Genomic DNA, 12,330 nt, shown 5'->3' on the forward strand with positions numbered 1-12,330 from the left:
GTATCAAAATTAAAATAAAACCTGCAAACAAACATTGCCAAAGCAAATGCATGGCTAAAATTCCTTGCAACTTACCAGAAAGCTAGGTGTATGTGCCGTAATGCGGGTTTGTTTATGGAACAGCAAAGCTAGGATCAACACTAAGGACCTTTATTGTTCTCTCTGAGTGGTTTAAGAACAGGTGTCTGATTTATCTATTTATTGTAAAGTAATCCATAAATAGAACATGATCTCAAAGAAAAGCATGACCTAGATGTGGGAGAAATTCAGGCTCTCCAGACTAGCATCTCATGTTACTCTTGCTTTGAGTCAGCCCTGAAAAAGCAGAAGTTGTGCTGCTGATCTAAAAGTCAAGCACACATACAATAACAGAAACTTGCCATAGGGAAACAGCCCAAAGAGAATACATCAATTTGAATTTTAAAATAAGTATTTGCCATTTCAGTAAATTATTTACTTTTAAATTTACTTACGTAGTTCATTCAATTACTGTCCCAGAGATTCCCTATGTACACAATATAGGACCTTTCTAATGACTGGAAATGTGCTATTAACTACACGCAAGCTAGTTCCCTCTAAGTATAGACAATCAGGGTCCAAGGGTGCTTGGACCTCGTAGAAGAGAGATAGAAGGTGTATAACAGGTAGCTAGAGCTTTTGTCCCCTCTCGTACCTGCACAGGAACCAGTCATGATTGCAGTTACTGGGCTGTCCAGAGAACAGAGACTGCTTACTTCTAGAACACCCTGGGGCGCAAGCCACAACCTAAAGAGGTACCGTAGAGGTGGGGCAAAGCCCCCAACCTCCACGCTCCGCAGAGACCAGCGGAAATGGCCAGAAATGCAGAGAAGATCATGTGGCACTCTCTTAAGAAATAGTGCAGCAGCTGTGCTTAGCCTATGCACCCAGGAACGCATTCTGCCTTCCCGCATAGCCCCTGGCATGGTGTGACGCCACTCAGACCCCAACACAGGCCAGTGTGCTATTAGGCATGATCTGTCCTTAAATGTATTTAATGATGGGATTTTCACAAGTGCACAGTGCCTGCCGAACTCTGCTACCACTGAAGTCAGTGGGAGTTTTGCCACTGACTACAATGGGAGGAGAGTTGCACCAATGCTAAGCCCTTTTGAAAATCCCACCCTAAAAGTAGTGTAGATCAAAACACTATAGTTCAGAATCTGGTGAACTCCCCATAGTGAAAAATATCTACACTTAACCTGTCTGGAGTAGGTCTGCCTGCTTGTAACATGCCCTTCTTCTAAACATGGTCTCAACTTTATCAAACTTTAAAATGGTTATAATATGTAGCTATCACACAGAGTTCCTGTGAAACTTGACTGATCAATTGTGTGACTAGTTAATGAGAAGCAGCATGAGGATTGAGGAATCTGAAGAAGAGGACCAACGGGATCTTGGCAACATGAAAACTCTCACTCCCTTTACCCCCCAAATTCTTGTTTCCCATCTGGCAGGGAAACTGAACAACAACAGAATGGTATGTCTGCGAATATGCCCATTTTACTGTACCTTGCTTCGTAGCGTTGACTTCGGTGCCTCTCTTTCTAAAGCTCTTGTCAGATTGATAGGCAGGGACTGCTCACAACTGGCCTAATATAAGGAGACCCCAAAAATAAACAGACAATAAAAACACTTAAAACTAAACATGCACACACACACACACAAATAACTATTTCTATTTACTCAGATCACTCAGCATTACTGCCAAGCACCTGCCTGCTTATATATACACAATAGGCAAAGCTCCCTAATGATTTCAGTGACAAAAATGTGGCAGTTATCTTTAAAGAAGGTACTCGAGAAATAGAGATGGAAGGAGGGAGGAAAAGATCTGCTCTCTGATTCAATCATAGTTGAGCTGTGCTATACCTGAAGTATTCTATTTTATTCTCACAATACACTGAATTTAAATAATCTATCACTTCACATACGGTACAGCCGAAGTTTACATCATTTGTACATATGCAGATCTGTGTATTTATTCAGGATTATATTAAGGGCTCGTTAAACTAGCTCCCCCAGTGACAAACTATACTAGCAATTTCTACTTCGGTTTAAGTTGTGTCTACATGGAGGGAGGGAGCGTAGCTATGATGGTTAGTGATCTGATCTTCACTTTCCTAATTAATAAAGCTATACCAACAAAACTTTGCAGTGTAGACCTGACTTTAGTAACACCACTAGCTATTGCTTTATAATTTTGCAAGTGCTTCAGCTAAATGAACGATTTTGTATTAACAACACTAACCCCATAACTCTGTTTTACATAAGTACAGTGTATAGCACAGTGGGATCCTGGTCCATTAATAGGGCTCCCAGGTACTAAAGCAGGGGTCGGCAACCTTTCAGAAGTGGGGTGCTGAGTCTTCATTTAGTCACTCTGATTTAAGGTTTCCCGTGCCAGTCATACATTTTAACGTTTTAGAAGGTCTCTTTCTATAAGTCTATAATATAGAACTAAACTATTGTTGTATGTAAAGTAAATAAGGTTTTTAAAATGCTTAAGAAGCTTCATTTAAAATTAAATTAAAATGCAGAGCCCCCCGGACTCGGGCAATATGAGTGCCACTGAAAATCAGCTCGCGTGCCGCCTTCGGCACGCGTGCCATAGATTGCCTACCCCTGTACTAAAGTAATACAAATAATTAATTATTATTGATAATAATGATAATAATAATAATAATAATAATAATACTTAAAGCTGCTGAGTCAAGAGCATTAGAAAGAGATGCCAAAATTATACATGTGATTATCTGAGGATCATCTGATCTTTCCCGTTCCTATTTGACTTATACATAGACTAAACATCATAGCATTCCTTCCCCCCCTTGGCATTCAACACACTACTGTAGGTGAAGTGTTTGGAGGCTTGTAAACTTTCCCTTACACATCTCATATTGCTCATTTCCTGTCAGCTCTCATCTTAAAATGTCATCCTGGCTGAATCACTTTTTGCTCCTATTATAAATATGCCCATCTGCTCATTGGCGGACAACACTGAAGTACTAAACAAGGAAACATTACCCAGAAAGCCAAAGAAAGATATCCACAGGTGCTTTTCCCCACACTGCTCTCTGCTCTCTTATTTGAGTCTGCTATCATAAACACTGATTGCTCTTTGGCCCAGATGGGAGAGACCTGTTGTTGTCTTGTCCAAATATGGTAATACAGAAAGAAAAGAAAGCCTGCACTGTTTATCAGCGCTACTATATCCTTAAGGTGGGGTTTTCAAACAGGATCAATTCCCACTGACTTCAATGGGAGAAGAGTTGAGCAATGCTGAGCCCTTTAGAAAACCTAGCCTTAGTACAATGTTAGAATGGCATGGAAAAATATTAAACTGGACATAAGTAGAAGGAAGCTGTTCAAAACTTCAAAAGCTTCTCCGGGGCAAGAGACACATTTGGGACTAGAACACGGGTCTTTCTTTTCCTGACCAGTGGAGGGACAACTCTCTTGTGTTTGTTACATGTATAATGCCCAGTATCTCAGCCGAGATGAGTGAGGGGGAAGTTTGGTTGATTAAAATTAGGGAGGGAAGGTGAGGGACTTCACCACCAGACTCCCACTGGGACAGTTTTGGGCAACTCTTTCTGGCCATTGTCATAGAAGTGTTTAGGCTGTTTTAGACAGTTGCGAGAAGAGGGCTGAGACTATTATTTTAAAAACATTTTTCTTTCCAGTAATCCAGATGGAGTTTGCAAAAGTATAAAGTGGAAATGGAGTTTTACCACTGACTTAAATGGGAGCAAAATTAGACCAATGCTAACTACTTTTGAACATCCACCTTCATTGTTCTACCTGGAGATAACATGCTTGATTCTGCAAGGACTGAGCCCCCTGCCCTGATCCAATTAAGTAATTAAGCATGTGGCTAAGATTGAAGTCAATGGGATCACTCATGCTCTTAAAGTAAGGCACATGCTTAAGTATTTTGCTTTGCTGGACTGGGCCCAGAGCGCTCAGCATCCTGATGATCAGGCCCCAAATGATTTCATTTCTAAACACAATTGCCCTTGATAGTTCTCTCACAAAAATCTAACTAAGCATTCATAGACCAACAGTGGACATAACGCTGTGCTAGCAGCATACACATTTCTGCTAGAATACTGCTGTGATTTGAAGCACAAAATGCAGAAATCTGTTTTGCCAGCTAATCCCCTATGTGAAGTGGAACCATTTAGTTGAACAGTAGAAATGGGTGAAGGGAAAAGTATATTCCACATAAAAAGAAAAAGCTGACAGGAGACCAGTTTTCATATCACTCTACAGTTTTAAATCCCCTAACTAACTTCCCCTCCCCTGCTACTCATTGGAATGTACCTAGAAATTGCTTGTAATTTTATAAACAGAGTTTACTTGGTATTTTGCATCCAGGCAAACAGGGGAGGTCTGCTCTGTCACTAAAAGGGGAAGAAAAGGACAATTACATGGCTTTGCCACATCTCCTATAGCTAAACGTGGAGCAGAATCAAGCCCTGTTCAACCCACTGCTTAAGCAGGTTCTGTTGTGTTTCAGTGCAAGCATTTACATGTAATGACACCCTTCTGTGCTGTCAGCTGCTCAGTTATTACAAATTTAAAGTGTTCTGCTAAAAAGATATTTGGGTGGGAGACCTCCAAAGGAAAAAAAGTGTGTGTGGCTGGGAGCCAGGTTGCACTTTTCCATCCAAGTCAGCACTCAACCAAGGCCTTAGCATTTTGCTGAGAGGCACCCTGCTACTGGAGTGTCATCTTTCACCTGAGATATACGGTAAGACTGAGGTCTTGACGGTTTCTGGTAATTAAAAAGCCCACTATATTTTTTTGGAAGGAGTGGTAATCTGGCCAGACTCTCACTGGAGAAATTATATTCTGCCTGCTTAGATTCCCTCCGCAATTCAAACTCAATAAAAGCATTCTTCACTTCCAATTCCTAACTGTTGGGTTGCATTGCTGATCACTGCTAATCAGTAGTCACATTTCATCAGAGATGTGGTTGCATAACAATGGATAATTGTGTATTATTGGACTGTCTATAATTGCAGTTTGAACAGCACTTTGAGATCCTCTAGAATGAAAGGCACTAGATACAAATGGAAGGAAGCATTATTATTGGGTAGGCTTCTTAAACCAGTTTATTCACAGGTCAGGTGATAAAATGGCAATAGTGAAATGGGGAATTGATTTATATTTTAATTATGTACGTTATTTTTCAGTTTAATGCCACAAAACTCAGTCAAGACCATATCAAAATACCCTGAGAATTCTGCTCTAAAGCATAACATGAGTAACATTTTCTTTTAGCACACACATACCCACAATGCAATTCATACACAGCAGTCCAGTTATACTGTCCCCTTTCCTGGATGGATTGTCAAGTAATAACTAGTTCTGATGTGACACTACTCCATAAAGGCAGAAATTAGGAGGGTGCACTGAGGTTTTATTTTATGGCTCTTGTAAATCAGAGGTATGCAACAAACGATAGATATCTAATCTGTACACATAACCCTCTGGTTAATGTGCGCCTACTCTACTAGTTTACCTCTTATTATCTTTAGGCTAGCAAATACCACAGAAAGGAGTCACCCCCAATTTGACAATTATGCCACTATATGATAATGGTACAGAAACTCTCTCAAGGTCATTGAACGGTACCCAAAATTAAGGAATAACAGCCTTGATTATTTTTTCATTGCTTTGAGATTATAATCTTACAATATGGCCAGAGTAACAGGCAGCATGCAGCTGCGCTGTTCCGGGAGCAAAGCAGGGACTGAACTATAACTTGGAAAGTCTTCATTCAGTCCCTCCTTCCCTACTGATCCATGGGGAAAGCCAGCCCTCTCCTTGGCACAGCTTATATTCCTGTGCACAGCGACTGAGCACATAGGGGGGTGGAGCCAATGACCTGTCCACACCCTTGCCCATCTGTGAGAGAGGTGAAACACACGCAGGGTTGAAGATGCTCATTGCCCCCCTCCCCCTGCCCTGTGCAGACACACAGCAAGAGTCACCATCTCGCCTTTGATATTTTACATTATTATAGCATTGTGGAGTCACTTCTCTTTTTTCCTTCTCATAAAAGCTATTTACTTTTGGTTTCCTCAAAAACACTGAATTTTTCAAAACTCTTGCACTTTGTACAATAATAAAACTACGAGGTGCTGAGTTTTAAATGCTTTGCATCTTGCATGGTTTTCGCAGTCAAGTGTTTTTTCAAAATGCAACTCAAAAACCACCTGTAATCTTTGCATGGTCTTGGTTGAATGAGCCACGTTTTTATTTTTTAAAAGAGCATATTCTCTTCCTTTAAGAAAGCAAACGGTTTTATCTGTAGTCTGGGCAGATCTTAAGATATCCAGGCCACAGGGCGTCATGCGTCACGTGAGGTCAAGAAGGTGATGAGCATAACGGAGTTCAAGCGAAGATGCTACAGTTCCAAAGTGGGAAGGGATGGCAAAAGCCATAATCCCCTTGTATCATGTTTTACCAGCAAATACCTAGAATAGGCCTGGCGCCTGTTCTAAAAGTAGAGCATTATGTATGCAGGAGGTGAGGACAGCTGACAATCTCGTGTCTGAAATGCACTCATGAAAAACAGGGGAGATACAGGGGAAGAAAAAAAAAATCTATACTAAGGCTCTGTCTAAGAGCAGGTTCCTGATTTCAGCAACAAAACAGAAGCACAGAACCATACAAAAACACAAAAGGCCTTTGTCCAAGGCCCTTGGCACTTGCCCCCAGCTCTGCATCAGGAAGCTTTCTGTGCCAACATTGATGTTTTTAAAAGTCTAAACTGGCGCTGGACAAACACACTTTTAAATTAATTTCCTCCACCTATTTACCCCTCGGTTCCCATCCCCTGGGCTCTTCATGTAGCATTTCAAAATAAAGAATTCCCACAGAATTGTGTCCCAATGCCCTAGTGTCGCAGCACACACCTAGGAGGAAACAAGGCTAAAAATACGCCAAGAAGAGTGGAGGAAACATACAGACACAGTGATATGGGGTAGGAGGGACCATGACCTGATAGCACCAGGTGGTCATTTTATTTTACAACATTTGTTTTATTATACAAACTTAATTTTGGATGTTGGGGCAAAAAGACAAGTTGGGGTTAAAGTATGAGGATAGGAATTGTGGGATGAAGGGAGGAGAGAGGGAGAAGCGAAGAGGCAGGGGAGGGGAGAGATGGGTTCAGTGGACAGGGAAGGTGAGGTTGGGCACCTGGAGGACTGCAATGGTAGGAGAGGGATGAAAGGGCAGTACCAACCAATGGCAATACAGATAATGATGAAGGGGGTGGAAATACCCCATGTCCAAATTTCAGAGGCCAGGGAATGATGATGTCAGGAAGCTGCAAAGGCTCTCCTCAGCTGCTCTCCATGTGGAATGAGGGCTGGGAGGCCACTGAGACTGGCACCCTAGGATGAACCAACTGGACCTAGCAAAGAAGAGCTGGAAGGCTCTGGCATACCTGCATCTTCAAACTGTAGCCAGTGCTCGCTGCACCAGATTCTGTCCTGGTTAATACCCCATGCAACCCACAGAGTTTAACGGGATTGCACAAGGGTGTAAATTGGAGTAGAATCCGGACCAAACTCTTCACTTGTGCAAACACTGCAATGACTGTAAGTCTGCCACTAGCCAGCAGTACATGGGAATTACTCAATAGCTTTGCAAGAAGAATAGACTTTGCACACAAACCACATGCAAGTTGCTGGACTATGTGACCCAGAGCAAGCCAATAAATCTGTAAAGTAATTGTATTTTTGTGACAGGGAGCAACGTGCTGCTACCTTCTGCTGATGCATGAGCTTTTGTAATCTGGAACCTCACTGACTTTCTCCTACATACTGAACTAATTTATTATCATTCCTTTTATAAGTTCCACTGCGCCATCTAGAATTTATTACACAATCAGCAGGTTCAGGGACACTTGCCAGGACACAAGGAAGGTGACTTTCAGGAATGGCAGAACACACACCGTCAAAGGGCCCATTAAGTATGTATGCAGCTTGGAGTAAACAGGTTGCTCTTATTCCTTTTGCCTGAGCGTTTGGTTACATCATACCAGATCGACTGTGAATAACACCAAACATTAGCCACAGGTCTACAACTAATTGCTTCCAGAAGTACAGGTCTTTCCAGGAAGGTGATACTTTCTTTACTGCAGGTCAATGGTGAGGGACTACGATGTTTTAGGTCGGTGCATGACTGAACCTTTGCCAAGGTGGCCCCTGGGCATTATACTTGCTTGTCTTGGACACTGACCTCAGTCACCCCCCTCTACACCATCACTATTAGATCCACCTTTTTATTTTAAATAAATGAAATTATTAGAGCTGTTTCCTGTTTAATCATAGGCACTCCCTATGTTAATTTAATAGAGAATAAACATGTTAAATAGAATAAACTCTCAGGGCATCAAAAGGCAAATAGCAGTAGAAAACTGACGTGCTAAAGGACAGAGTCGTTAGAAGAGTGAAATGGTGGTAGCAGCATATGAAGGTCAATATCAGAGAAATGTATTATACCAGCATCAATGCCTCCCATCCAGCTTGTGAAGATTTCTAGACTTCCCCTGCATGGTCTCACCTGTATCACAGTATTGCATCAAAACTGAAAGGGCAATATTACAGGTACTCACTTTCACTAAAATAATTCTTGCTAGCTCTTCACATGCATGATTTTCATCATCCTTCTTTGTGTGCTCCAGCTCAAACAAGGTATTATAGTTTTCCAGCATTTTGGCCATTATTTTGTTGCAGATTTCCTGTTCCTTCATACCTTCAAATCCAGAAGGCACGCTACAAAATTGGATGAAACAGCAAGCAGAGTATTAGAAGGACTCAAAATACCAGTGTTCTTGTACATAGCCATCATACTTTAATAGATATTGTTGCTGGTACATAATAAAAACTCCCTTTACCTATTAATAGACTTTCAATGAAAGAAGTTCTAAACATTCAAACTTTACCTTGTTTACAATTATTGCAATTTGTTCTCAATTAATTTGACCTGCTATTAAAAATATGGTCAAACCTTATATTATATGGTACATTTATAAATAATTTACAATGGGTTTAGAAATTGTTAAATAGAGGTTATAAGCATATTACAGACATGAGCAGTATGCTGTATAAATGGTTTTAAGTAATCTGTTAACACGTTGCACTCTAACAACAACAACTGATTAGCCATGTATTAATCATTTATTAATAACTGATTAGCAATTAGTCATTTATAACCCCTTAAACTATTTATAAGTGGACACTTAAAAGTGTGACCAAAAATGCAAACATTTAAAAGGACAGCGGCAACATGTAATCTAGTCAATTTTAATTTTTTTTTAAAAACTTAGTAAAAAGTAGTTTCCAGCATTAACCCTGCCCTTGTGTCCCTCTGACAATTTTTATGGTTTTGCAATTATATTTTCTTATTTTTAAAATGTTTTTCTCTCTCCTATTGCCATATGACAAACCCACACAAACAACAGGGGAACTAACTACTTGACTGACTATACTGGTGAAACAGACTATACACAAAAGTGCTATTACATGTACAACATAAACACACTGAAACATTAGAGGATTAACATCCTGTCTCTGTCACTCCCCTTGCTATCTCAACACTGGGTTCCACTTCAGGGCAGACTGTTCAACAACAGGAAAGTTAACTGCACTGCTTAATAACTCCCTACGCTTTTGCCAGCCTTAATATCAAATATAAACAGTGCTTTTGAAAATCCAAGTCCTTGATACCATGTAAATGTACCCCTGTGACAGCAGAGCCCTTTCACCGTAATATCACAGAAAATCCAAGTTCCTCTGTTCCGAAGGGCCAAACACATACCATCATCCGTTCCTCCCCATATCTCCCCCCTGGCCTCCTTTATCCAATAAGACAACAGTAAGTCCGATCCTGCAATAAACTTATCTAGACTTTATTCATTTTAAATGAAAATGTAGCAAGAAACAGTTGAACAAGAATACTAAAGAGACAGACAAAGATAAACTTAAGTTATTATTTTATAAAACTTCTGATCAAAGTAACAAAGTCTTATAGGTTCAGCTTCTGAGGCTTATCCCAGTTGTGGCAGCCAAGGGTCCTTTACCTGGCAGACAAAGTCGTTGCCTCTGAGGATCCAGTCTGGTAAAAATAATCTTGTTTCCTTCCACTAGTCAGCTTTTACCCAGAAACCCTGTCATATGACTGTTCTGACCCTAGTGCTCACAGATGCAAAAGGTGATGGGGGAGTCCATGAGGTAATTCTTCGGTGAAGTCATCCTATGTGGGAATTCCCCTCTCTCCATTGTCCTGTAAGCTGTTTGCTACCTATTGTATTGAGACTCAAGGAGTTTCCTCCGGACATGTTGCTTTTTAATGGGCATCAACTGACCACTCTCTCATCTAAGTGGTGTACCCAAAACTCAGCAATGACTCGTTATCATGAAGACTGTCCCAGACATATGAGAGTTATATAACACACATGTACAGATATTACTCTTAGCAGGAGAAATACAGAGATTAGCATGAGTATTACAGTCATCCGTTCACCAGCATTTAGAAAAGTCCAAACACTACATATTTGACTGCAATTTTAGTAACGTTCCACCAGCATTAAGCCTGAGAGACTCTCCGTTGATACGTAGGCCTAGAGTTGGCCTAAGCCTTCAGCTTCACAGTCTCTCTGATCGGTCTTAGATCGATTAAGCTATGTCGACAAAAGCTGCCTTGCATTGCCCTAGTTGTGCATGCATCTACGCTTAAATTTGCCTCCCACTGATGTAAGTGGCCCATTACACTGGCACAGTAACACCATCTCCATGAGTGGCGTTGCAATCTTTAGTAGTCACCAGTTCATTTCATATACAGGAGGTCCAGTGATAGAACAGACATTTGATAATCACCACTGAAACCCAATTGTGCAACAGAAACTCAACAAGTGGGGCAAATATACAAAATAATCTACCTAGATATGCAATAGCCTACAAAATGCACCAGAGGAATGGCACACCTGCAAGTATTTTCAGGTTATTTAGGAACATGACCGGGTGCAATTTTGGTGTTATTATCCTATGTCTAACATTAATAATTTGAATTATAAGTAGTAGTGTGCTAGATTTCTATTGAATCAATTATTTTCATTCTCAGTGGCTATCGCATTACTTCAGATCTCCACTAACACTCTACAAACATTCCAGACATTTTATTTACATAGAGACACAATTTTACAATGCAGTTCTACTCTTAACAGCAACTATTTGTTTCTTTCATGCATTCAGAGTCATATCTGCCAATGATAGTGACAAAAATAATGTTTTTACTGTATTTTACTCCTGCTCCTCCTTCAGAGTTGATAGAGCTAAGAGAGAATGAGCTGAATTCTATTCCATTCATGCATCATCAGATTTACTAAAATCCAACTACTGACACTTGTACACCACAACCAAAAGATTACTCAGGGCATCATGCAATAACAACAGAGTTGTAAGTCTAACCACAGGTGTAGCCAGGGTTACACCCTGCCTTGTAACCAGAGGCCTTGAACCTTTTTAGTGGTGATGATGCACATAATGGAAATAAAACATGACTCTCAGATTGCAGGGTGAGTCTGAAGAGCTGAAAGTTAGAAAAGTAAACGTTTCTTTACTTGTAAACTGAGCATTTTTAACCTAGAGATCAGTAAGAGGCAACAAACCCCACAAAGTTACTTTTCAGGAATTTTTTTTTTCCTAAAACATTATTACTGCCTCTAAGGCCTTGATAGTCTAGTTTGGATCAGGTGATGAGTGAAAATTACACTGGTAGTGGGTACACATCACAAAACTAACACCTAACCAGACACAAGAGGCAGCCTGTAGTCCGAGGCAGCCCAGGTCTATAGTAACAGGTGTGTTACAGGTCAACGACTGAGCACTAAGGTGCAAACTTTAATCTCCAGCCAGTAATATTCATCCCTCGCCTTCATAAACAATAAGTCCACTCACAGAATTTAAACAAATAAACAAAAAACTTTAACACCTCCACTTAGGTAACAATGCTAAAATGCTAGATTGCTAGATTCCGCGTCAGAACTTCTTGTGCTATTGGAACTCCCCAAAGAGGGCGAACACTAGGCCTGATCTAAAGTCTACGGAGGTCCATGGGAATCTTTCCTCTGACTTCTATGGGTTTTTGACTCAGTCCCATTTTGCTCAAGAACAACTTTTCCAGAACTCACTTAGCATCTTACAGGATTATAGTATTGTAACTAATAATCAGATGCCAACAACTATATTATGGCAACTTAATAATTTATACATGAAAAAAGTCAGACAA

The 12,330-nt window shown here is 40.5% G+C and overlaps 1 protein-coding gene across 6 annotated transcripts in view; it reads right to left on the bottom strand.

The window, feature by feature from the left end:
* LOC128838332 (protein FAM13A-like) overlaps window positions 1-12,330 on the bottom strand; it is a 359,314-nt gene that overhangs the window by 145,939 nt on the left and 201,045 nt on the right. For 5 of the 6 annotated variants that reach the window (XM_054030435.1, XM_054030434.1, XM_054030432.1 and 2 more), the window contains 2 exons: window positions 8,657-8,816; window positions 1,531-1,611 (listed from right to left, as the gene is read on the bottom strand). In XM_054030435.1, coding sequence (XP_053886410.1) covers window positions 1,531-1,611; window positions 8,657-8,816 — 241 coding nt within the window. The remainder of the gene's footprint in view (window positions 1-1,530; window positions 1,612-8,656; window positions 8,817-12,330) is intronic. The other variant, XM_054030433.1, reaches the window with a different exon arrangement.

Source organism: Malaclemys terrapin, chromosome 5, assembly GCF_027887155.1.
Source record: "Malaclemys terrapin pileata isolate rMalTer1 chromosome 5, rMalTer1.hap1, whole genome shotgun sequence".
Taxonomy (NCBI): Eukaryota; Metazoa; Chordata; order Testudines; family Emydidae; genus Malaclemys; species Malaclemys terrapin.